General features: G+C 34.3%; 1 protein-coding gene across 1 annotated transcript in view; it reads right to left on the bottom strand.

Annotated features, from left to right (window-relative positions):
- The window catches only part of CHN1 (chimerin 1), a 265,138-nt gene that overhangs the window by 180,507 nt on the left and 57,959 nt on the right, over positions 1 to 26,672 (bottom strand). Inside the window, exon 4 of the mRNA XM_051986172.1 lies at positions 15,244 to 15,299. Coding sequence (XP_051842132.1) covers positions 15,244 to 15,299 — 56 coding nt within the window. The remainder of the gene's footprint in view (positions 1 to 15,243; positions 15,300 to 26,672) is intronic.

Genomic DNA, 26,672 nt, shown 5'->3' with positions numbered 1-26,672 from the left:
GGAGGATTTAATTCCCTAAAATGATTCAATGAAAGAAAAGAAAAATACACACTTGAGATTTGCTTCCTATATATTTTGGAGCAAAGTGAGTCAGTAAATACTTAAGCCTTGCCCTGGCTCAACTCTTTTGATTTTTTTTCCTTCTATGAAAATTTGTCAAATTTTTTCTCAGTGGATAGAAAACAAAGCAAAACTATTGGAATGCCAAATGTCTTGAGTGTCTTACTATAAAATATTTGCTGCCATTATATGAAGACAAACTATTCTAAATTTACTCTTTGTCAGAGTCTCTTTCTGATTTAGATTTTTTTGCTTTGCTCTGTTCTTAGTGAACTTTTAGAAAACAGGGACAATTTTTGCCTTTCTTTGTATTCCCAACTTTTGCACAGTACCTAGCATATAAAAGTTCATTAATAAATGTTTTTTTGACTGACATGGAAAATGTCCTTGTGGAGACTGGAAAATCTGTTGAAAGTGTCTACTACTAAACCTCAGTAAGAAACAAGCTTTAAAATAGACAATAATTGGAAATCCAAATGTGCAAATGGTGAAGAAGATCTTATATATATAAGACTTGGAACCATATAGGACATATATGGCATATAAGGGATAATAAGTGTAAACAATAAATAAAATTAAACTTAATAAATGCTTATGGAATAAATTAATGAATTGCAAAATATTAGAGCTGCAATAGGCTTATTTTATAGATAAGGATTTTTATAACTAGAGAGATAGGTCATCATTTACTCAATGCTAACTGTTTAGTTAACTGCAAAATAATCTCTTCCTAATCTTTCCTTACCTCACATTGTCATGCCTACTTTGGTATCTTTTACATTTTGAGAAGAGAGAACCCAGATTGCTTTATTTCCATAGTCCTTTTCCCCATAAAGACTAAAGGAAATAAAGCTGAGAACCTTGCCTATTAGCAAATTTTGCTGATTCAACAAGGTATATTTAGAGTGTTATCATGTTATCAAAATTAAGATCTCATAATTGCCCCTACAGTGAGATCTTCTAAGTTCATGAGACACCAAGAATCATAAACAATCATTTCACAAAAACCAATTATGAGTTTATTTTTTGATGGGAAAGTGTTTAATTAATCATGAGCTTATGCCTTATCCACATCAGGAAAAAGTAGAAGAAAACAGAAGAATCTAGGCTATGTGCCTCATTCCTTCTCCCTCTAAAGGTATAGCTCCCATCTAAGTGACCCCTTCCCTGGACCAGGGAAAAGAAACAGGGCAGTAGAATCTTTTATTTTACAATTAATATAGAACAAAATGGGCCCTTTCCAAAATGTTATCTCAGGATACCCTGATTTTCTTGTTACACCAATATATCAGGATATTTAGGCAAAGCAGCAAGCTTTACTACAGAATTACCTATGTACAGTTTTAAAACAAAACTGAAAGATCCATTCAAATAAGCTTTTGAATGCTACTTTTGTTCAAAGAAAAAAAATCCCTGACCTTAGGTAAAAGTAATAATACTTAGAACGCTTATAAAATATCCTGAGCTTATTATGGACCTTAAGTAATGAACATTCACAACACCCAGGAGATACCTGAGTATGATTAGTTGTTATATGGAACAGGATGCCAAATTGCAAGGAGAGCTAGGAGGATAACTGACCACTCAGCAGCAATTAGTACAGAATTAAAACAATTAAACTCTTATTTCTGTACTTGGACAACAAGAAAATGCTACTTTCTACCTGAATAACATGTTCTTTAAGACAAATTCACCAAACTGGAGGGACCACCCTTATTATTCTACCCACCAGGATGTAAGAGACATCCATCACAGAAGGAATGGTGCACCTATATTTCATACAAGTATCAACACATTTCTTTGTGTTACTTTATTTATAAGAGGATCACCTTACATGTTAATAAATAAATGATATGAAGGTATTGATTTCTTTCTACCCAAAATCTCAAGAGAGGTTTTAAAATAAGAGTCATTTATTCAACTAACATTATTCATTTTGTTGAATGAATGGGCAATTTAAAATGAATTTGACAAACATCCAATTCCATGTTACCATCAAGATTACCATAAAACTTGTAACGTTCTTTTCATCTCCTATTACACAAATGTCATTGACTAAGGTTTTAGTCCTCTTACTTATTTGTCCTAGACACACACAACCAAAGTTATCATAATAAACACTTGACCAGAAAGCTTCAGAAGAAAGAAAAAAAGGCTCTGTTTGTTCCCTTTCCTTTGAAACAATTCAATCAATCACTCAATAAAAACACTAATTAAGATTTTACTTTGTTCCAGGCACTAACTTAAGCAGTGGGGATATTAAAAAAAAAAGTTTACCTCAGCTCAAGGACATTCTGATGGAGAAGACAAAGTATAAATAGTTCAGTATATTCAAGTTAAAAAGTAATCTTAAGAAGATAATAACAGCAAGAGAGTTGAAGAAAGGCCTTCTGTATCTGCAGAAGGTAGAATCTGAGTCAAAACTATAAACAAAAAGAAAAATTAAGAGGCAGAGATTGAGTGAGAGCATTCCAAGTCTGGGAAGTAGTCAGTACAAAAACATAAGAGATGGAAGATTTAAAAGTATGTGTAAAGAATTGCAAAAAGACCAGAATAGCAAAATTATAGGGTATATAGAACATGGAGCGTATGTGGAGAAATAAAATGTAGGAAGACTGAAAAGGTAGAATGGAGTCAGGTTATGATGAGCTGTAAATGGCAAAGAGAAGATTTTGTATTTGATCTTGGGTATAATAAGGAGTCACGATACTTTTACTAAGTGGGCTGGAGGGAAGAGAGGGAATTTAGGAATCCCTTTCACAGATGACTGGAGGATGGATTCAAGTGAGAGACTTGAAGCAGAGACACAACGAAAAGACCATTGAAATAGTGAGAGATGACAAGATCCTTAACTAGAGAAATGGTTTTATAATGGAGAGGAGATGAATGTGAGAAATGTGACTGTTGTAATGACAAGATTTGGCAATAAATTGAATAAACCATATGAGATGAGGGAGAGTAAGAAGCTGAGAATGACATCAGGTTGCAAGCCTGGGTGATGGGAAGATGGTGGTACTCCTGACAATAAAGGGAAGCTTGGAAGAAGGAATCATTCCGGGGCAGGGCAGGAGCTCTGTTTTAGGCATGTTACATTTGAATGCCAATGGGACATTCAATTCAAGTTTTTTAAAGCTACCACAGCTCATGCTACATAGCTTTTGCTTTGTTTTCTAGTCAATGAGGAAAATGTTGGCAGATCTTCATAGAGGAAAAAGCCAAAAGAGTTGAGCCAAAGCAAGGTTTAAGTATTTGACAGATTCACTTTGATCTAAAAGGTACAGGAAGTAAACCTCAGTCTAATTCCAGATGTCTAAGAAGGAATTGATGTATGAATATAACTCAGGAGAGAGACTAAGGCTAGATATATCCATCTGGAAATCATTTGCTTAGAACTAATAATTGCATCCATGGAAACTGATAAGATTGCTTAATGAGATAATATAGAGGAAAAAGGCAAGTGGATCCAAGATAAAGCCTGGTTCCCCAGAGTTAATACGGCATAGATAAAAATCCAAAAATAAAGGCGATTTAGAAGGACTTGTTGGTGTTCACTAAGATGTGAAGAGAGCATCCAGAAGGAGAAACATCAACAGAGTCAAATTATGTAGAAAGGTAAAACAAGGATGAGTATGGAGAAAAAGACATTAGATTTTCCAATTAAAATATCATTTGGCAAATTTGGAAAGAAGAGTTTCATTTGGATAAAAAGGTTGAAAGCCAAATTGCAAAATGTTTAGATGAATTCACTGAGGAAAGATAGAAAACTGTTGGGAGTCCTTAGATAGTGGCAGCCATGATAGGGCTTGAGTAGCAAATTTGGAACACATGAATGTCAAAGGAAGACAGGTTTCTGAGTGGTGGTGATACAGGAAAGAGTTTGCAAGTGTCAGTGTGGATCAAAGAGTGTTTGGGGATCAAAGAATAATTGTGCATCAGAGATATGAACAAAAATGCAGGCAGTAATAGAGATGGAAGCAAAGGAAACAGGACCTGATCTTAGTGAGGATCAGAAAATGGAAGGAATAAGAAAGAGTTTTAGGATAAAAGAAAGTTTGTTAATTATGAAAAATGTGTTCCATTGTACACAGTGGAAGGGAAAAAGAAATATGGACTAGGACTTGGTAGGAAGGGGAAGGGGGACAGGTTGAGGTATCTGGACATAAGGAAGATAGCATTTAGGGTCTGAGAATGGGTTTCAGAATCAATGATGTACAGATTGCATAAGGTGAGATTATGCTATTACGCAATGAGGCAAAGTACAAAAAAAGCACAAAACCAGCATGTAAGAAAAGGTCCATTGAAAGAAGAATGTGAATAGACTGTTGAAAGTCCATCCTTACGGCAAGTAGTTGATGTTTTGTCCTGTAAGATTCTGGGCAATATATCTTATAGCATGCAAAAGAAGAAGGAAATATAGGAGCTTATCAAAAGAACTTGAACTGGAGAAAATACTGAGGTACAGAAGGTGAATAGGATCTTTTCTTGGAGGAGCCTGATGCTGCAGAAGGCTTTGAAGCCCACAGTAGCCAGGAATTAGATATTTAGGTCTCTTCTGGAACTGGTCTCTTGGGCCTAGGGCTGGAAAAGTCTCTGCAATAAGGAGCTAAGACAGAAGCCAAAAGATGGCGTCTTGTTCCAGGTCATGCCCTACAATTAGAGAAAATCCAGGTAGTTGCTGGAGAAGACCCTGGGGCAGAATTCCTAAGAGGTGGGTAGAAGGGTTGCTGGTGACTGGATAATGCCCTTCTGAGGACCATCAGCTAAAGAAGGTACCTTCTAGCGAGGCAGATACCTTGCTATTTTTATAGTGATCTAACAGAACTTCACGCTTCTTCCAATATCCTCTTAAATCTCTACTATATATAATTTCTCTCTATATACCTATGCATACATTTGTGTATAAAAGGAGAAATAATGTGAATATATACACAAATATGTACATATTTATATCTGCATGGTATAAATACATGTACACATATAGTGTTTTCCCCTCAACTGCTGTGCATATTGGCAAATTATTTAGCATATCTGCTAAAATTATACATTGATTATTATCCTGTAGTTTTAAACCTTGAGACTAAAATTAAGGCTGAAATGAGAAAAAATGGATGTCTCAATAAATTCAGATTTATATTCTTCTTTCCCAGACATTACTATAAAATGATTTTCTCTTATTGTCCCTAACATAAATTTCTTCTTGATAATGAGCAGAATTAAATGAACAGCTTGGATTTAGTGATATTACATTAGGATTGTCTACAGTATATAAGAAGTAGAGTCTGATTTCATGTTTTACATAGGATTGCAAAACAAAATATTATGAGCCATGAAATTACACCTTTTATATCTTTGTGGCTCATAGAATAATTTAGAATAATTTCAAAGTTGCCTCCTGATTTAAAAAAAAAATTACTAGAATAACTCTAAACATGTCTTTAGGAAGATGTTGCAGTAACCATAGCTGTACACATGTATCCACATAAGCATTATAATATAAATGCTCTTTCAAAAACATTTTAAGACATTTTGATTGTTGATTGATTTCTAAAACCACTCTAAGATATTAAAATGCATATCCTCATACCTTTGAAGGTGTAATTTATATTCTTTTTTTTTTAATTGTCCCTTAAGGAAACAGAAATCTGGAAAACAATTTTAACAGCTAGTGTTTCTGCTAAAGGCCTCATTTTTAAAATACATAGAGAACTGAGAAAATTTAAAAGAATACAAGTCATTATCTAATTTATCAATGGCCAAATGATATGAAAAGACAATTTTTAGATGAAGAAATTAGAGTCACTTATATTCAAATGAAAAAATGTTCTGAATCACTATTGATTAGAGGAATACAAATTAAAGCAATTCTGAGTACCACTTCACATCTCTCAAATTGGCTAAGATGGCAGGAAAAATGATAAATGTTGGAGGGGATATAAGAAAAGTGCAACACCAATGCATTGTTGGTGGAGTTATGAAATGATCCAACAATTCTATAGAGCAACTTAGAGCTCTATGAGCTATATAGCTATAAAGCTATATTCCCTTTGATTCAGCAGTGTCTCTATTGGATCTATATTCCAAAGAAATCAGGAAAAAGGTCCATATGTGCAAAGATGCTTGTAGCAGCTCTTCTTTGTAGTGGGAAAGAACTGGAAATTGAGATTCAGATGGAGAATGGCTGAATACACTGTGTATATGAATGTCACAGAATATTAAGGTTCTATAAAAAAAATGATCAGAAAAACCTGGGAAAACTGAAACAAACTGATGCTGAGTGAAGTAAACAGAACCAAGAGCACATTGTACACAGTAACAGCAAGATTATGTGATGATCAACTGTGATGGACTTGGCTCTTCTCAGCAATGTGGTTATTCAGATAATTCCAATAGACTTGGGATGGAAAGAACTATATATAGCCAGAGAGAGAACTTTGGAGACTAAATGTGGATTGAAGTATAGTATTTTCACCTTTGTTTGTTTACTTGCTTTTTCTTTATTGTGGTTTTTTCCCCTTTTTATCGATTTTTGTTGCACAACATTTCAAATATGGAAATATGCTTAAAAGGATTATTCATGTACAATCTATTTCAGATTGCTTGCTATCTTGGAGAGACGAGAGGTAACGAGAGGGAGAAAAATTTGGAACACAGTCTTCCAAAAATAATGTTGAAAACTATCTTTACAGGTATTTGGAAAAATAAAATTCCATTATTGCCCCTTAATAAAAACCTCTAGCTGTGATTTGTTTATTTTTATCTTTTACAACATGCATATATATAACATGATCTGAAATTTAGAGAATAAAGAGTATCTCAATTGTTACATGGCCCTTCACCATATATCATATTCTCTTCTCTTACGATTTAGATGTTTTATACATTACTGTCATTTCTAATCATTCCTAATTTGTTTTGACAGCTGAACAAGCCAAATTTCTAGAAGATGCTGCACCTTGTGGTTTCACTGCTGATAATAGAAACCCAGCTGAGAAAGAGCAGAACAGGAAGTTTAGCATCAGCAGTAAAAGCTTAGATCACAAGAGGAAGGTGAAGCAGATGATTTGCACAGAATATATTTTTATTTTTTGATTTGGCTTAATTCCACAGTATCCTCAGCCATTGCACTAAAACTCTATAATATAATGCAATTACTAGAACAAAAAGACACAATTTTTTAAAAAGTGAAATTCAACAAATTTGTATCACGAAAACATCCTTAAAGTCAACATCCTAAATCAGTTTCTTTATTAGTACAAACACTGTCATGAAAACCATTACCTAGACACATAAGAATGCTGATTCCTCCCTTTACCTTCCTTCCTAGGGAATCAGAGGCTGTAGAAGAAGGTACTTTGGAGAACACAAAGTCCAACACCCTCATTTATTGAAGAAACTGAAGCCCAAGGAGAGAAAAATGACAAGCTGATATTGCAAAAATAAATAGAAATACTAAAATTTGAATCCTTGGTCTCTGGTTCCCAATGAAGTACTCTTTCAACTTTTCCATCTGATTCAAGCTAACAAATTTTTTAGAGAGGCAGCTTGGGGTAAAGGATAGAAAGTCAGTCGTGGAATCAAGAGAGCCGGCATTCCATTCCTGCCTCTGGTGCATACCAGCTCTGTGTCCATGATTGAATCAATTACCCATGAGCTCTAGCCAATTCTCTCAGGTGGTGAACTACAAAGAAAAGGCTTGTTGGAATCTGTGAAAAGAGTTTACACACTATCAATTCTTCATACCAATGATAAAATCAGTTCCAAACCACAAAAGAAAAAATGAAAATATGAAGTGGTCACCATGTTCTGGAACTCTGAAAGGACTTGGGAATACAGAAACAGAAAGGAATCAATCCCCTCCCTCAAGGAATTTATATTCCATCATGGGTAACAAAATGCGAACAATTAGTGAATACAAAGCATAGGTAAAATAATACAAAATAATTTCAAGAGAGAGGCAGCTAGATGGCTCAATAAATACAATACTGAGCCTGGGGTCAGAAAGACTCATCTTCCTGAGTTCAAGTCAGGACTCTGGGGAGGTCCCTTAATCCTGTTTACCTCAATTTCTTCATCTGTAAAATGAATGAGAGAAGGAATGGCAAAAAACACTCCAGGATCTTTGCCAAGAAAACCTCCAAAATGGGTTCACAAAGGGTTGAACTCAACTAAAAAACAACTGAACAATAATAATTTCAAGAGGGACTGTTAACAACTGAGTGCATAAAGGCCTCGTACAGAAGGTAGCACTTGCAGGAGGTAGCAACTTCATGAAAGTCAGGGATTTTGAAGAGGTAGAAATGAAGAAGTGCATTTAGCTATGGAGGACCATCTGTACAAAGGCAAAGAGCCAGAAAATGAGCGTCATATATGGATAATATTTTGCAGGCCATTTTAACCCAAAAAGAGAATGTGTGGAGAAAAGTAATGGGGCAATTAGAAAGGTAAAGGGAGCCAAAAAGTGGAAGATATTCAATGTCAGGTCAAAGGTTTTATATTTTATCCTAGAGGCAATAAGGAGCAATTGAAGACTTTAGGGTGTAGGGGGAGGTGTGACACAGCCAATCTGTATTTTAGAAACACCATCTGGCAGCTGTTTGGAAGATGGATTGGAAAGAGAAGAGACTAGAAACACAGAGTACAAGTAGGAGGCTTTTAAAATAATCTAGGCAGGAGGAGATGATGACCTGAAGTAACATAGAGGCAATGTTAGTGGAAGGAATTTTTTTAATAGATGTAAAAAGTGCTGGAAGGATAGAATCAACAAGACTTGGCAATTAATACATAGAGAGAGAGGAGGGTGGGACACACCCCTGACTCTATTCAATGATCACTAAATCCTTTTTGTTCACTTAAAGAAATATTGCCATAGTCTAGTATACTGAATCTAAACTCCTAAATGTTACAAAATACACACCAACTGACCCCTCTATATTTCTACAATTTCATCAAAATTTTAATTTTCCAACCCCTGCCAAAGTAACTTCTTGCTATCTAAACAATCTAATAATTCTCTCAGATAACTTCTTTGACACTTGAAATGCCTTTCTTGCTGAAAAGTACTAAAAACATATTTTACTTAATTTATCTAATTTCACATTTTCTTTGATTTAGTTAACTCCAACGCTATTCTAATCTAATCTCAGACTAGCTATGTGATCCAGGGCAAACCATTTAACCGTGTCTGCCTTAGTTTCTTCATCTGTAAAATAAACTGGAGAAGCAAATGGCAACCCACTCCAAGATCATTGGCAAGAAAACCCCCAAAGGATCACAAAGAGTCATTGAATACTGGCCAAAATAATTATTCATTTGTTTAAATTTAATCATTTCTTGGTTCTCAATTTTTGATTAACCATAGGAATAGATGATCTGTAGATATGAATAAACAAAATATATATGAAATAATAGAGAAAAAACAATATACCAAGTGCAAAAAAAAGTAAGTCATAATGCAATAATTGTATTGCAACCAATTTATATTCTCCATAAAATAAAAATATTTCTATATCTCACCAAAGACCTATTTTGTTCAAAAATTATTGTAAAATGCATATATCTTGTAAATAAAAAGCTATAACAATAAAAAAGAATTAAACAGAAAAAATAATTATACAAATTATGAATACAATAAAAGATAATTTTTAATTCTCTTTGAAATTCATTATAATGGTAAGTTGTGGAGAAGATGATGAACCTGGTTGTGCAGAATGAGTTTGCCCTCTGCTGTTCCTTACACTGACAAAATCAGTAGGGATTTAATCTTGAGCAGAAATTGAGTGTGTAAGTGTTGAAGGCATGTAACAGAAGAATCAGAATAGGGCTAAGTTTACTTACACACACACATACACACACACACACACACACACACCTCTATATTTTTAAATGGATAAAATTTAAATTATATGAGAAAGTAGAAAGGCATAATAAAAAATGCCATAAAGTAGGAAGCAGAAGATATGGGCATTAAGCTACCATTTATTAGATGTGAGACCTTGATTAAAAAACTTAAGCGGGGGACAGCTAGATAATACAATATTTAGAGCACCTGCTCTGAAGTCAAATCTAGCCTCAGACACTTAATTCCTACCTCTGTGACCCCAAGTAAATCACTTAACTCCAATTGCCTTGCCAAAAAAAAAACACAAAACAAAACCCTAAAGCCTCAGTTTTCTTATCTCTAAAATGAGGATAACAATCTATCAGAATGGAACAATGAATGTAATTGCTTCCATAACTAGCTAGAAAGAAGAACTGGCTTCACATTCTGCTTCAGATATTTACTGTGTGTTGTTGGGAATGTTAAATAATGTTATCTATATAATACTCTAGTCTGTGAAATAGTTATAATAGTAGCACTTATTTCCAGTGTTGCTGTGAACACCAAAGGAAATAACAGATGCAAAACTCATTGCAAAAAAAAAAAAAACTCGTTTTAATGGTGATGATGTTTTAAGGTGCTCTATAAGTTTCAAATTCTATAAAAATACAGGGTAATATTCCTAATAAAATAGAAAGACTAACATACATAAAAACCTTGATCTGGCACAAAATAAGCGCTTAATAAATTTTTGTTGATTGACTGATTTTTAAAAATGTTGCCATTTTTAAATACTACAAGTAACTTTGGATAAAGGCTGTTTTCCTTAATCCTCAATAAGCTTTACTTGGTCTCCAGTGGTTTTTTCCTTAGGAAAACATCATATAGGCTCACTAGAGAGTATTCTTTTGTGTTACTGAATTTCTTTTTAAACTAGAAAACTTTATTATTCTCTTAATGCTCTTCTCTCCTCACTTTTTACCATTATTTTCTCTAACACTTCTGTAGGTTTACCTTACCCCGTATTTTTGTTTTAATTTAAACCCACAAGGAGCAGATATTTCCAAAAAGCAATGTCTAACTTCCTAGAATCACAAAGTGATTTCCTGTTTTACTTCTCCCTCTAGTTTTCCTTCTAGTCAATTAGTCTGATCCTTTAAATCACAAGGCCAAAATAATTTGCAAATAACATTGAATTTACTTATTTATAACCACTTTTAAATCTTCCATTGGCAATTGTTCTAAGATTTTAAAAAATAGGTAATTCAGAAGCATGATAAAATAATGAAAACAGTGATCCTTATGAGCTAGAACTGGTTCATCAAAAATAAGTCAATTCAGATTAATCTCATTCTTGTTAAAACTGAATTATTAACTCAAAAGTCTATAGCCATGGCAACCTAAAACATTCTTATCTCAGGTGCAAAGTGGGATTTAACCGCGTTAGTATTTGGATAAGAGAATACCTGGAGGGCAACTAGATGGTACAATGCATGAACCTGGAATAAGGAGGACTCTACTTCAAACCCAGCCTCAGGCACTTAACACTTACTAGCTGTGTGACACTGGACAAGTCACTTAACCCCAATTGCCTCTCAAAAAAAGAAAAAGATAGTGAACTGGTCTCAAAATCGTCTTGTCTTTGATACATACAGGCTCTTTGGATCTGGACAAATTCGTTAAACTCTCAGCTCTGGGTAGTTCTCTAAAATTATAATTTGCAGAGAGGATGCTAACTTGTATTGGCAGAGAGAATTTCCTTACCTGAGAGTTCCTCCAATGAAATCCCTAGTCCAGTTCTTATTCTAATAGACTGGAAGATGAGGGAAATTCTGCAGGTATAGTATACCTAGATTGGGCTCAGCATTGTGTCCTATAATAGGCTTTTGGGGAAAAGGGAGCTTCATGGGTTCAATGATAGTAAGTATATTCCATACTAGTTTCAATATGCAAAAATTTAATAATACAATTAATTATTATTATTATTGATAGATGATAATAAATCATTATTGATTATTACTTAATAAATTGGTGGTAATTTAGAGTTACACCCAAATCCATTCTTGGACTTGTGCTATTAATATATTTTTATCAGTTATTTGGATGATAGCCCAATAGTATGCCCATCAAATTTCCAAGTGATATGAAATTGGAAAGATGACACAATAAGACTGCCCAATAACCTGATAGGCTATTGGCAAAAAATGAATATCTGATAAAATGGAATTGAATCAGAATAAATGCAAAATATTTTGATGTTGTCCTTCAATTGTTTTAGTCATATCTGACTCTTCATGACCTCATTTGGGATTGTCTTGGCAAAGATACTGGAATGATTTGCCATTTCCTTCTCCAAATCATTTTACTGATGAGGAAACTGAGGCAAACAGAGTTAAGTGACTTGCCCAGTGTCACATAGCTAGTACATGCCTGAAATCATATTTGAACTCAGGTTCTCATGATTCCAGGCTTAGAGCTCCATCCATTGTGTCACCTAGCTTTCCTAATGTAAAATCCTACACTTGGTTTTTTAAAAAATCAGATTGTATGTTTATAAAATGAAGCAAAGAGAAGGAGATATGGAAATCACAATAGTTTACATGGGAAAAAAAGGCTTCTGGAATTTTAGAAGATGGAAAGTTCAGTATAAATGAATAACCTATTAGATGATGAACTCCTTGAGGGCAGACACTGTCTTTTTGCCTCTTTTTGTATCTTCAGCATTTAACCCATTCTTGATATATAATAAGCACTTAATAAATGTTTAACAATTGATGAATGGATAAATCCTTTTGATTTGAAGGAGGGAGGGCTCTGAGAGGTCACCTGCCTCAGTTTCTACTCTGGAACCATCTAGGTCCAGTAGCAAGGAGTAGATCAGAATGATTGGAGATGGCCCTGGATGCAGTGAGAGATCTTTGGCTGACTGGTATTGATTAGTAGAGATTGTTTCCTCATCTGGAAGATTAATGAATCCTCAAGTCTAGTCCCTATTATTAGTCCCTTTGTAAACAAATTTGGCTGTTAGGTGGCACCTAACAGGTTTGGAATCAGGAAGACTTATTTTCCTGAATTCAAAAGTGACCTCAGACACTTAATAGCTACATGATTCTGGACAAACCATTTAAAGAAATGGAAATCCACCCCAGTATCTTTTCCAAGAAAATCTCAATGGGGTTGTGAAGAGTCAGACATGATTGAACAACAAACAACAGCATAAACAAACCATGTGCATTTATCAATCCATAAAATCTGTTGCTTCACTGCAAATTATATGTATATTCAATATTTAATACAAGAACATAACTTATATAGTACCTCATGATAATAAAACATTTTCCATACATGATTTCACTGCATTATCACAATGGCAAAAATATTTTAAACTTCCATTTGTCAGAATATGGTTTCCAATGTAGACATCCTCTCCACAAGACAGATCTATAATTCTTCTATAACTAACAGTCTTAGAAAGTCATCTGAGGCACTGAGAAATTATAATTGGCCATGATTGTCCACAGACAGTATTTGTCAGAGGCAGAGTTTGAATCCACATCTTCCTACCTCCAAGACTAGCCTTCTATCCACTCTGTGACCCTCAAACACCTTCACATCTCAGAGCTTTATTTTAATTCAAGTCTCTCCATGATCACTGGGCAGGTGCCCACCAGGTCCTGAGCAGTGTGCTGGCACTGGAGTGACAACAACAATGACATGCTAAAGAGCAAAATCAATTTTAAAAGTGGGCCAATCTGTAGCCACTCCAAGGCTTCCATCTTGGGGGATTTTTTTCCTCTTTCAAGCACTAGTACTAATAAGTATCTATAACCCCTTTTTACATCCAACTAGGGATAAAAAAGCAGCATGCTACTTCTTCTAAGAAATGTTCTCTTTGTAGAAAGGATTCATGAAAAACTTAGTGTCATTCTATGGATATTACCAGCGATTGACATGAAAGGGTATGAGATTTTTGAATCTATTCTCTTCTCACTAAAGGGAAGTTCATTTTTACAATAAGGAATGACTTCCTCACCTATTGAGCTGGGTACACTGCTGAGTATTCTCATATAGTGATGTCAAAAATATATTTTAGGCTGTTACAAAATAAACATGTTGACAGTCCCTAATAGTTTTAATCCTTTGGGGGTAGAGGATGGCAGTAACACTCACCACCAAGTTAGGTAAATAAATGAAATGAAAACACATAATTTATGTTACTATGAAAGCACCAAGTTTAAGTTTTAATTACCACAAAGAAAAAGGAAAACCAAGTTTCATAGCTCTCTGGACAATATCAAAATGTTGGTCCCAATATTAGAATCATAAAATGACTGAGCTGGAAGAGACCTTAGGGATCACTTAGTCCAATCCTTTTGACAACTTAAATACACAGCAGAGGATATGAAAATTATGTACAGTTGGCATAAGATGTTCAAGGAAAAAGTTCCATAGCAAATCTGTTCTCACACTAAGCATCTCTGTAAAAAATTTTCTCTCCTTTGATTTTTAATTTCCTGATTCCTTTAAGAAAGAAAATTCTCCTACTAGTACTTCTGGATTCTTCAAAGCAGTGAGTTGAAATTCACTGCCATAAAGAGTACAGATGAGTTGTTTCTGGTTGGAACATAGAAGAAAGAACTTATTTTAAAGGAAAAAAATCTTCTCTTTATTTTTGTCATGTATAAAAATAGTTTATCACATGGGATCATGATGCTGTAGCAAGGAAAAGCATTCAACTAGAGCTAAATACCCATTACTTGTATGTATATGCTATGTCTACTCAAAATTTTCCATAGGGAAACTGTTTTCCATTCAATTGTTAAAAAAAAAAAAATCAATCCCACTGCACTTCTATTATGCAAGAGAGAATAATTTTATTTAGGAAAAATGCAATTGAACTTTTAAATAGTGGTCTAGTAAAATCCCTGCCTAATTCTGTAAAGTAATTCTCTTTGTGATCTAAACACGTTATTAAAGCCCCTGATTATACAGTACTGCTCTGAGTTATATGTCAAAATGACAGATTCTTTCTAAGAATTCTTTCCTTCACTGCATAACAATATACTAATAACATTTATGTAATTTAATAACTCTACAATATTGCTTAATGACCAACTATTTTTGTTAAACAATTATTTCGAAATTATTTTTAAAGAGAGTTTTCCCAAAGTGCCTAAATATAGAAACAGGATTTTTTTCATCTAATTTCAATTAAAACTATACTTTTTTTTCTCTTTTCTGATCCCAATAGCTTATAGAAAAGTGGTAATCAAATCAGAAAAGTGTCAAAAGAGATATATTTAAATTGCAATTTTCCTAACAATAAAGTTAGACAATGTGTCAAAGACTGAAACAATGATACCCACCTCACATGTACAGGTAATCCTTCGAGGATGAGGAGCTTCCTGTTGTAGTTGATACACTAGGAGAAGAAAGAAAAAGTTATCTGTCTTCTTCATATAAAACTTCTGGATACTCAAAGATGTTTTAAAGGAAAAAAAAGACTTTTTGATGATACATGGGGACAAATGTGTACAGTTACATTAATGATTAGATTTAGATTTTGATATACATAAAGCAGAGGCAGATTGGAAAAGTAGAAAGAAGGCTGTGATTGGAGAACAGGGTTCCAATTCTTACTTTAAAACTTACTAAATGAGTAACCCTAGATAAGACACTGAGGTTAATCCTCAGCACAAGACTAGGAATCTTCATGAAATGAGTAAATGACAACCACCAAATAATGTCAGGTTGAACTGAGTTTAACAAAACAAACACTAATGTGTTTCAGAAATCATAATATCTACAAATCATCTTTTATCTTAAGAGATCTGTGCTGATTATGAGGCTATCATCTTCATAATTAAGTCTCTTCAATCCTTTCTGCATGTATTACATAAATTAGTCCCTTGATATAAACTAATGAACATTAATGCTTAAAGCACACCTGCCAAATGAGTCAGATCTCAATCTTGAAAATAAAATCTGTAAAATACAATGGGAAAGAGTTTGTTGTTGTTAAATTCAGTTGTATTTAACTCTTTGTGACCCCATTTGCAGTTTTCTTAGCAGAGATACTGAACTGCATTGCCATTTCCTTCTTCAGTTTGTTTTACAGATGAAGAAACTGAGGCACAGGAAGTTGGCTAACTTGCCCAACATCACACAGCTGATAAGTGTCTGAGATCACATTTGAACTCAGAACTAAGTCTTCCTGACTCTATTTCCAGTGCTCTACGCACTATGATACCACCTAGCTGCCCAAGGAGCAGGAATAAATGCTGTCAAAATAACAGATTTTTTGGACTTTATTCTAATTTATGAGAACTTGTGAGTTCCAAAATTACCTATTAAAAAATTAAAACTTTCTAATATGGAAGCAAGACATTCTGAATCTGCTTTCAGAGCACATTTGTTTAAGAGAATTACTTAGAACTAAGAAAATATTATAGAAAGGAGTATAGTTCAGACACTGAAATAATCTACTCAGAGAAGACTGAAAGTGAAGTCAATTCATGGGGCTCATTAGATTTGCAAATTATTTGCAATGGTTCCAGGCTAAATCCTATAGTTCTAGAGAGGCTGGGAGCTGAGTATGAGCACCAAAGCTATATGTACACCCCAACATATATTGAAGTTCACTTCCCTTACTAAATGTGTCTCATACAACACTGTCTATTTAATGCATATATTTGATTTAAAGTGTATGTGCTACTTTGAAATCTAGGTACTACATTGCTGGGGCAATATAGAGAACAAGCAGTGACCTTGAAATCAAAGGATCTGATTCTACCTCTTTAGCATCTAACAGTTTCAACCTCTGACTATATTCCAGTGATTTAGAAATAAACTTGCTTTATAATAATTATTTGAATTTCTTTTGATTTCACTCATCTTCAGGTGGATAATTGAAAGTTTAGATAGGAAATAAATTCCTTACAAAAATATCATGATACATTTGGGTTCCATCACTGAAACATATTACTCCAAGAAAAATTAACAGAGTGCTTTCTAATGAATGGTGTGAAGTTATTTATTAAATAAATGTTTGCTGAACTCACCTGTTCAATTGAATTGAATTCAGGACTAGGAAAAATTCCATAGTTGTGGATGACTAGAATCCAATGATTAGAAAGGCATTCTTTTGATTTTGTCCTCATTAAAATACAAATACATTTGGAATAAATAATACTTTAAGTTCTATTAACATAGGCAGTTAGGTGAGTTAGTGGATAAAGCACTGGAATAGGAATCGGGAAGACCCGAGTTTAAATCTTGCCTTAGAAATATATTAGCTAAAGGATCCTGGGTAAATCACTTAATCTTTCTAATTGTACCTCAGCCTCAGTTTGCTCATCTATAAAATGAGACTAAAAATGCACCTAACTCACAGAGTTGTTATAAGAATCATCACACCTTTGCAAATTTTAAAGCATTATACAAATTCTAACTAGTTGTTATTATTTGTAGATCAATGGTGAATGGTTTTTAATCATATATTTCCTAGATAATAGTTTTTGATGGGGGTAAGGAAGAGAACCATGAATGTATTAGATTTCTTAGTGGAACAGGGGGAGAGTTTTATCCGTCAATAACAATGGAGGGAAAAGGCTAAGGAGATAGATGGAAAATTGGAATCCCTAAATAGAAACTTCACTTGCTTCATAATTTTGCCTAGATTTGATCCTGATAGCAAAGGAAGATGATACCAAAAAAAACGAAGGCTTTTACTCTCCCTTAAGAAAGGGATAGAGTAAGAACTGGAAAAGTAGTGGATACCCATCAATTGGGGAATGGCTGAACAAGCTGTGATACATGAAGGTAATGGAATATTATTGTTCTATAAAAAATTCTGAACAAGCGGACTATAGAAAGGCCTGGAAAAATTTACATGAACTGATGCTGAGTGAAACAAGCATAACCAGGAATACATTGTACACAATAACAATTAGAATATGCAATGAACAATTATGAAAGACTTGGTTCTTCTCAACGGTTCAGTGAGCCAAAGCAATTCCAATAGATTTTGGACAAAAAAATGCCATCTGCATTCAGAAAAAGATGCAAGAAGACTGAATGTAAATCAATACATGCTATGTTCATATCTTTTTTCTGGTTTTTTATCTTTCCCATGGTTTTTCCCTTTTGCTCTGATTTTTCTCTCTCGACATGATTCATAAAGCAATGTGTATAGAAAGAAAGAAAGAAAGAAAGAAAGAAAGAAAGAAAGAAAGAAAGAAAGAAAGAAAGAAAGAAAGAAGAAAGGAAGGAAGGAAGGAAGGAAGGAAGAAGGAAGGAAGGAAGGAAGGAAGAAGGAAGGAAGGAAGGAAGGAAGGAAGGAAGGAGGAAGGAAGGAAGAAGGAAGGAAGAAGGAAGGAAGGAAGGAGGGAAGGAAGGAAGAAGGAAGGAAGAAGGAAGGAAGGAAGGAGGGAAGAAAGGAAGGGAGGGAAGAAAGGAAGGGAGGGAAGGAAGGAAGGGAGGGAAGGAAGAAGGAAGGAAGGAAGGAAGAAGGAAGGAAGGAAAGAAGGAAGGAAGGAAAAGAAAGAGAGAAAGAAAGAAAGGGAGAAAAAAAGAAAGAAAGAAAGATAGATAGATAGATAGACTAGGGGACAGCTAGGGGCTAAAGTAAATATAAAGTATTTTGTTGGATAAAGCTGGATAGAGCACCAGTCCTGGAGTCAGGAGGACTCTTAATCAAATATGGCCTCTGATACTTAATAACTGTGTGATCTTGGGCAAGTCACTTAACCCTGATTGCCTTAAAAAGAGGGAAGGGATAGAAAAAGTTTTTCATGAAGTTTCTCTAATTTATCATTTTATCCACCGTGATGGACAGAAAAAAGAAACATTAAACTCATAGATCTACTGTGCTTCACTTTGAGCTCAGAGAATTTTCAGATTTCCTTCAGTAGCAATGAAAGGGGCTTTAGGAAATTGGAACCTCTATGGGGACCTCTAACTTGTCAGGCTTAACGATGGCTATTCAGGATGTAAAATGTTAGTAACAAGTACAAAGCATTATTCGAGCCTCCCTAAATCACAGGTCTGATCAAGTAACTTCACCAGTTTCAGAATGTCCTTTGACTAAACAAACTTCTTAGATATGATGGAATCTCCTCAACTTGGCTTTTAAGGCCTTTCCCCATCTGATTCCAGCCAATCTTTCCAGATTTATTTCAGGTTGTACACCTTCTCAAATTTTACATTACAAGCAAACTAGATTAGTTTCCATTTCCCAAACTTGGCATTCCATCCTTCACCTTTGTCCCTTTGTGCTGGGTCTGCCCAGGGGGTGTCCAGGCCCCCTGGAATATACTACCTACTTATTTCCTCTTCTTAGAAACCTTATCTTCTAGGAAGGTTCAACTCAAAGGCCACCTCCTACAGACAGCCTTTCCTGAGCTTCCTTGTTATAAATGTTCCCTTCTCTCAAATCATTTTATATTTACTTGCCTATTTAACATGTCTCTTCCTAGTAAAACACAAACTCCTTAAGGGCAGTGATTATTTGTTTTTGCTTTTTTGTTTTTTAACCCCATCATGTGTATTGCTAAGAAGGGTATCTTGCTCATATTAGGTGCTTCATAAATGTGGGATTAAACAACTCAAATTCAAAATATAAGACTAATAAGTTGTAGGCAAGAAATAAGCTTGTGAGTTGTAAGAGTGCCAGTGTTTGGACAAAGAAATCAGTTTTGATTCTTTTTTCTCATGTTATTTTAAAAATCTTTCTCACTTGTCAAAGCAGTTCCCGAGTTCAGTCAATTCTACTTTTGCCAAGATGTCTCATATAAACATGCTTCCTTCTTTCTTCTTATACTGATACCATCTTGGCTTTCATCACCTCACACATGGATCAATGAAACAGTCTACATGTTCGTATCACTGCCTTAAGAATCTCCATACTCCGGGATAGCTAGTGCAGTGGACAGAGTACCAGCCCTGAAGTCAGAAGGACCAGAGTTCAAATCTGTCCTCAGACACTTAATACTTCCTGGTTGTGTGACCCTGGGCAAGTCACTTAACCCCAACTGTCTCAGCAAATAAATAAATGAATAAATGAAATAAAAATAAAAAGAATCTCCATACTCCAGTCTGATTTCTGCTCCGCTATGAAAATGATCTTCCAAAGTGTATGTTAGACAATGTTTGCTACCATTACCCTTGTTTTTGTTGGTTAGTTGTTTAGTCATTTTTCAGTTGCATTTTGACTCTTTGTGACCATATTTGGAATTTTCTCAGCAAAAACACTGGAATGGTTTTTCCATTTCCTTCTCCAGCTCACTTTACAGTTGAGAAGACTGAGGCAAATAAGGTAAAAGTGACTTCCCCAGATTCACACAGCTAGAAGTGTCTGAGAATGGGTTTGAACTCAGAGTCTTTCTGATTCCAAGCCAAGTACTCTATCCACTGTGCCATTCAGCTTCCCTCAGCCCCTCCAGAATCCATACAAAGTCCTCCTTTCGGCTCTTAAAATTCTTCATAATCGTCCTCCTCCTACTACCTTTGCAATTTACTCCCTCCCTCTTTACACAGACTGTGTACTCTGTAATCTGGTGACATTAGCCTCCCTGCTGCTCCTCAAACAAGACATTCTATCTCCAAACTCCAGATTATCCCTTATTTTTGAAATTTTCTCCCTTTTTATTTCTGCCTTCTGGTTTCCCTCATTTCCTTTAAATTTCAGCTAAAGTCCCATTTCTTGTTTCTGTTCTCACTCAATGCTAATGACTTTCTTCTGAAATTATCTCCAATTTATCTTGTTATAGGTATTTCATTTTTCCATAGTTCTTTTCATGTTGTCTCATCCATTAGATTGTAAGCTCCTTGAGGATAGGAAGTGTTGTTGCCTTTCTTCCTATCCCCAGTGCTTGGCACAGTACCTAGCATGTAGTAGAAGTCTACTAATAGCTTGTTGCTTTTTGCTTGTTGATTTGACATATGGTAATGAGAAGCCAGTTGGGGAAGAGAGGGAAAAAAAAGAATTTTTCAGAAAAAAGTCTCTAGATTGCATTTAGATGGTGACAGTATAAATCAAGATTCTCTTTCAATAATAAAGACCAAAAACAACTCTTGAAACTTTATATAAATAAAACATAAATATGGGTAATCAATCCATATTCAGGAGGAAAAATACCTGTCAAAAAAGCTGATATCTGAAAACCCTACAAAACAGCGAGGTATCATTAATGCAGATCTCTCTCATTTAAAAATTTAGATCATTCAATAGGGCTGAAGTTAAACTCTGTATTCTGCTAGAATGGACTGCTGAATTATTCATGGTATAAACAAGTTATGAGATGAATTATTGAACTATTTAAGGCAATAAAACATTTTAAGTATTCTCAAGAACTTCAGAAGAGTCCTTGTGCAAGGAATTTTTAAAAATTTAAACATTACAAACTGAATAACCATCAACAAAGAAAAATGATCAAGTAAGCAGAGAAAAGAAGAAACAAAATCCTACATGAAACCCTTAGAAATTAACAAAGTAAAACCAAATGACTCAAGAGACAATAAGCAAATAAATATATTTGCTTGGTGTCTTTTTTGAAGACCAGATGAAATTCTGCCATCTTGGACTTTATCTCCTTTTGCTATAAGTAATTATAATCAATGAATATATACTTCCTGTTGCACTGATTTTGGCTTTCCAATGCTTTATATAAGTTTTTCTGTATTTCTTTCTATTCTTTTTTTAAAAAAAAATACTCTTATAAGAAAGGACATAAATCTTTGCTTTTCAGTATTTGCCCTGGAGGCAATGGTTAGATGAACCCTTTTTCACTTTCCTTCTAGAGAGCATGAATCTACTAAATAAGCATACAACATCTTGCTTGAAAGAGAAGTATTTAATGGAACCATCAAATACATGGACTAATGGGGGATTTATTAGGTCAATATAAACATATATACATATATACACATATACATAAATATACATATATGTGTATGTATAAACAATGAATCCAATATAATGAAAATATATTTAATAACCCTAATTCTTTTTTGGACTAATATAGGTAGACTCTGGGAACAAATTGAAAGACCAACATATTTGGAGTCTAAAAGGCCTTAGCTTGAATTCTGTTTCTCTGTTGCTCTGTTGCTAACTATCTTTGTGATTCTGTGCCTCACCTATTTTAGAGAGAGAGAGAGAGAGGATTGTATTATATAACTTCTAAGGTCTTTCTAGCTCCAAAATCTATGATCCTAAAAAGTTATAATCTGAGAAAAGCCTGGAGCATTGTGAGGTTAAGAATCCTGACCACAGTTTAATAGCCACTATATGTCAGATGGTATGCTTGAAGTTCAAGTATTATTGACTCTTAAGCTAACTGTCTACTTGCTATGCTACCCCTCACCACCATAAAATCATGTGTTTAACCTAAAAATAGAATGGAAAATGTTTGCTAGTTAGAAGCTTTCCTAGGCCCAGTTGGGTCTGCTATGCAACCACTAGATAGGGCTAGAGAAGTATGAGACTAAAGCCTCATGCTCTGACTATGGGGGAATAAAGGGCAGAAATAGTTCTTCTCTCCTAGCCCTTTGTAAAAAAAAAAAAAACGGAAAAGAAAGAAGGAGGAGGAGAAGAAGAAGGAGAAGGAAAAGAAGAAAGAAGAAAGAAGGAAAAGGAGGAGGAGGAGGAGAAGAAGAAGAAGAAGAAGAAGAAGAAGAAGAAGAAGAAGAAGAAGAAGAAGAAGAAGAAGAAGAAGGTGGCTCCTTCCCTACTCCTCAACTTCCTCCCATCTCTACTAAACAAAAAGGTAAGAGACAATAATGTTTTTTCCCACATTTCAAGCTCCTCTATACCTAAAGGTCATTCTACCCAGGCAGTTTTCCAAAGGACAAGTTTTCAATCAAGAAGCCATATTTATACTAGAAAACTATACTAGAAAATACTAGAAAAAGCTTTCTGTATTCTATCAATCTCACACTTTCCTGGATGGAGCTGAAGAATGTGAATGGGACTAAGGCAAAGCTTTAAAATATCTTCTCTTTCTCAGCTAGAAGGTAACTGGATCCCAGTTCGTAATTTATGATATTTTCAAAAAATGATTGAGAATGAGTCAAAATGAATCAAAAATTACTATCCATAGTTAAGACAAAAAAAAAATATTCCAAGTACAGTGCCTGGGACATTGTCTTAACAAATGCCTGATGTTTTCATCCAGTTTTTTATTGAAAAGCTTATGCCATTTATCTTTAACATTAGAATTGCAATGCTTTTTTTCTTTTCTTCCTTCCTCAAAATCAAAATGCTTCTCGATTGTCCATCTTGTAACTATCCTTGGTAGCTATTATAAAAGATATTCAATCAATTATGGTAATGCTGGTTTAGGATTCCATTTAAAATTATGAGAATTAGCCTATCAAAAGTATAATGTTGGATGTTAAAAAAAAATGTGGTTAATAGGCTTAAGAAAAATATCTATACTTTTTGAAAAAAATCATAATATTAAGAAGCCAAAAGCAATGGGGCTACTTTGGAGGAAATGGAGAGGAATGGGATCAAAAGTACAAGTAAAATAGAATACATTTCGTTTTGTAAACTATAAGTTTCTTGAGAGCAAAAACTGTTTCATTTCTGTATTTTTATCCCCAGCACTTTGCTGGGAGTATAAAGCATGATGCTTTATACATAGCAGATGTTTAACATATGCTTGCTGTTTTGATTAGGTGATTGATTGATTAAAAGAATGGCTAACCTTGGCAAGATGAGAATAATTTATTTTTCTAGGACTGCTGAAAAAGAAGAAAAGAATGGGGGATGATGTTAAGTGGCTTTGGGGAACTGGATTGTAGAAAAGAAGCTCAGAACAAATTGCTTCAATAAATGTGTAAAATATTATAAAATATGAGGTCAGTCTTATGTTGAGAGGAACAAAAAGAGAATGGTGTACATGACTTGGGAGGAGATTGGGGGGGAGAATCTGATAATATTTGTGATAGGAAGCAAATCAGGAATGAATAAAAAGATTGGTAGGTAGCAATTAGGTTAATTATCTGATAAATTATCTGATAAAATAACAGATTTGTAGTGGATCTGATCAGCAAAGTTGTATGCCTTTAGCAGTATTAAACAGAATACTAAAAGAAGTTGAGAAGGCAGATCATGTGCATCAATTGGTATTGGTATTTGGGAAGCAACAACTAGGGACAAAAACTATCTTTTTAAGGAACTTTCAATGATAACTAATACAGGGCTGGATTTGGAGACACAAAGATACCTATTTAAATTTTGCCTCAGACACATACCAGCTGTATAACCCAGGTAAAGCTATTTAACCTTCTTGCCGCTCGATTTTTCCTCAGTAAAATGAAGAAGTTAAATTTAATAGTTTCTAAGATTCCTCCAAGCTCTAAGTTTACAATCCTACAACCCCTTGACAAGAGAGTAAAGGATCTGAAAACAAAGGAAAATGTAAAATTGAATCGGTTAACTATAGAATCAAAATTTTGAAAGGAGGAAAGTGACACTAGATCAGGAGCAATGAATGGGGAAAGCTAGGATAGGTGAATAGGGAGATATGAAAAATAGGGAGACCATGGTCAGAGGAAGTTCAGAGTTCTTGATCATAGAGGTAAAATCCTTGTGAGTATATGTTGGAATGGAATGGAAGTGCTAGTCATAGCAATCTTCCTTGAGAATTAAATCTTCCTTGTTAATTAAAATACTTTGGTATAAAATTTCTGCCTTTCTTTTCACAGTTTGGACTTTTCTCCCCTTCCTTCATCAACACAAAATTTGACCCTAATATGTCTAGGAGCAATGGGTCTAAGATTTCTCACTATTAATGTGTAGAGTTTAAAAAAAAAACAAATCTAATTTTTATATTATTTTGCTAAGCCTGGTAAGTTTTCTTTGACCGTTTCCTTAAATGTGCTAATATGTGTCCTAATTTTTTCTAAGATATTACTAATCCTGAAATTGCTCCTTTTTCTGTTACTTCATTCTGCATATTTTCTAGTTCTTTAGATAATTCAGTATTTTTCTCCAATAACTTGAATCAGTTGTTATTGTATTCCATTGTAATTAGCCTTTTGTTGGTTGAGCCTATGGATTCCTTCAGGTTTTCTATAATATTCTTCATTTTGTTAGTTTTCTTATCAATCAATAAATATTAATCACCTCTTGAGTGTAAGGAACTGTGCTTTTTACTGAAAATACAAGTACAAAAATGAAATAATTGCTTCTTTCAAGAAGTTTATAATGGGCGGCTAAGGACATATATACATATATATGGGGGATGTATAAAATAAAATGACTATTATCAATATAGCAACTACAGTGCCAGACACTGTGCTATGCACTTTACAACAATTATATGATTTGATCATCACAATAACCCTAGTCTGTAGATGCTATCATGACCCTTATTTTATAATTAAGGAAGCTGAGATAAACAGAAATTAAATGATTTGCTCAGGGCATACAGGTAATAAGTGTCTAATGCAAGATTTGAACTGAGGTCTCTGAGTTCTTCTTGATTCCAAGTCCAGCATTCTATCCACTGTGCTTCCTGGCTATTTAAATATAAATATAAAGTCAATAAATATGAATATTATTCAAAATGGTTAAACCTGTGAAGTTGAGAAATAGAACACTGACAGCTGGAAGAATCCAGGATGAGTTCATGTGAAAGATGAGCTATATCTAAGAAAAAATGAGTCTATGAAGTATATGTAAGGAGAGGGTACAGAATAGGCAAGTGGTATAGCCTGTATAAGGACAAAGAAATGAGAGATGGAATATAATGCTTGAAGAAAATTTAAAAGATCAGTTCGGTTTGATTACCAAATGCAAGTCAGTTTGGGGTGGAGAGGCTGATGCCCAGTAAGACCAGAAAGACAGGTTATGGCTAAACTGTATAAAATTTTAAAAGTTAAACCGAGGAGTTATATTTTGTCCATCGCAGCACATGGTCAGCTCTGCACTTAAAAATACTTTGGCATCGATGTTTAAGATGGACTAGAGTTGTGAGAGAATTGAGGAGACAATTGTAATAATCTAAGCAAGAAATGATAAAATTCTGAACCAATGAGGTGACTGGGAAGTAGAGAGAAGGAACAAAACATGGAAGAAGTTGGAAAGATAGAAATAGCAAGAATTGGCAAGTGCTTGGATATGAGGGGTAACAGAGTGAGAAGCCCAGAATAATGCAGAGATTACAAATAGGGAAGCCTGAAAAAATGCTGGGCACTTTGAAAGAAGGAAGGGTTTGAGAAGAAAGATTATGTGTTTAATTTTGGACAAGTTGAGTTTAAGACATTTCTAGTCCATTCTTTTTGAATTGTTCAATGAATAATTGATAATTTGGGACTGAAGTGCAGGGAAAAAAAGAATGCAGCCCAGTAGATTTATTTGGAAGTCTTGTGCTTAAGAGTTGAGAGTTAAACCCTGATGTAAGGGTTTCCTTTTTTAAATACCAAGTACTTAAAGAGTACCAAGAAAAAGATGGTAGAAGATAGCTAGGGGAACCCCTATAATTAGAAGTTGTGATATGAATATTTCCTCCAGATTTTTTTTTCTGGAATCTTAATTCAAGTTTGAGTTTCTCCCCTATGTTTTAGTTTAACTTTCTTCATTTGATTTTTTTATTTGATCTTTCTCAACACTGCTATTTCTTGCTTAATTTCTGTAGGTGTGTCATTTATCTATCGGACAACATCATGCAGAAAAGCTTGCATTGTTTCTTTTCCCATCTGTTTTGCTTCAGGCATTTTATCTTTTTCTGTTACTCTATGGTATTTTTTATTGTATTGGCACTTTTCATCACTTTGCATATTTTCT

Source organism: Antechinus flavipes, chromosome 3 (assembly GCF_016432865.1).
Source record: "Antechinus flavipes isolate AdamAnt ecotype Samford, QLD, Australia chromosome 3, AdamAnt_v2, whole genome shotgun sequence".
NCBI classification, from domain to species: Eukaryota; Metazoa; Chordata; class Mammalia; order Dasyuromorphia; family Dasyuridae; genus Antechinus; species Antechinus flavipes.
This window is presented reverse-complemented; position numbering and strand designations above follow the sequence as displayed.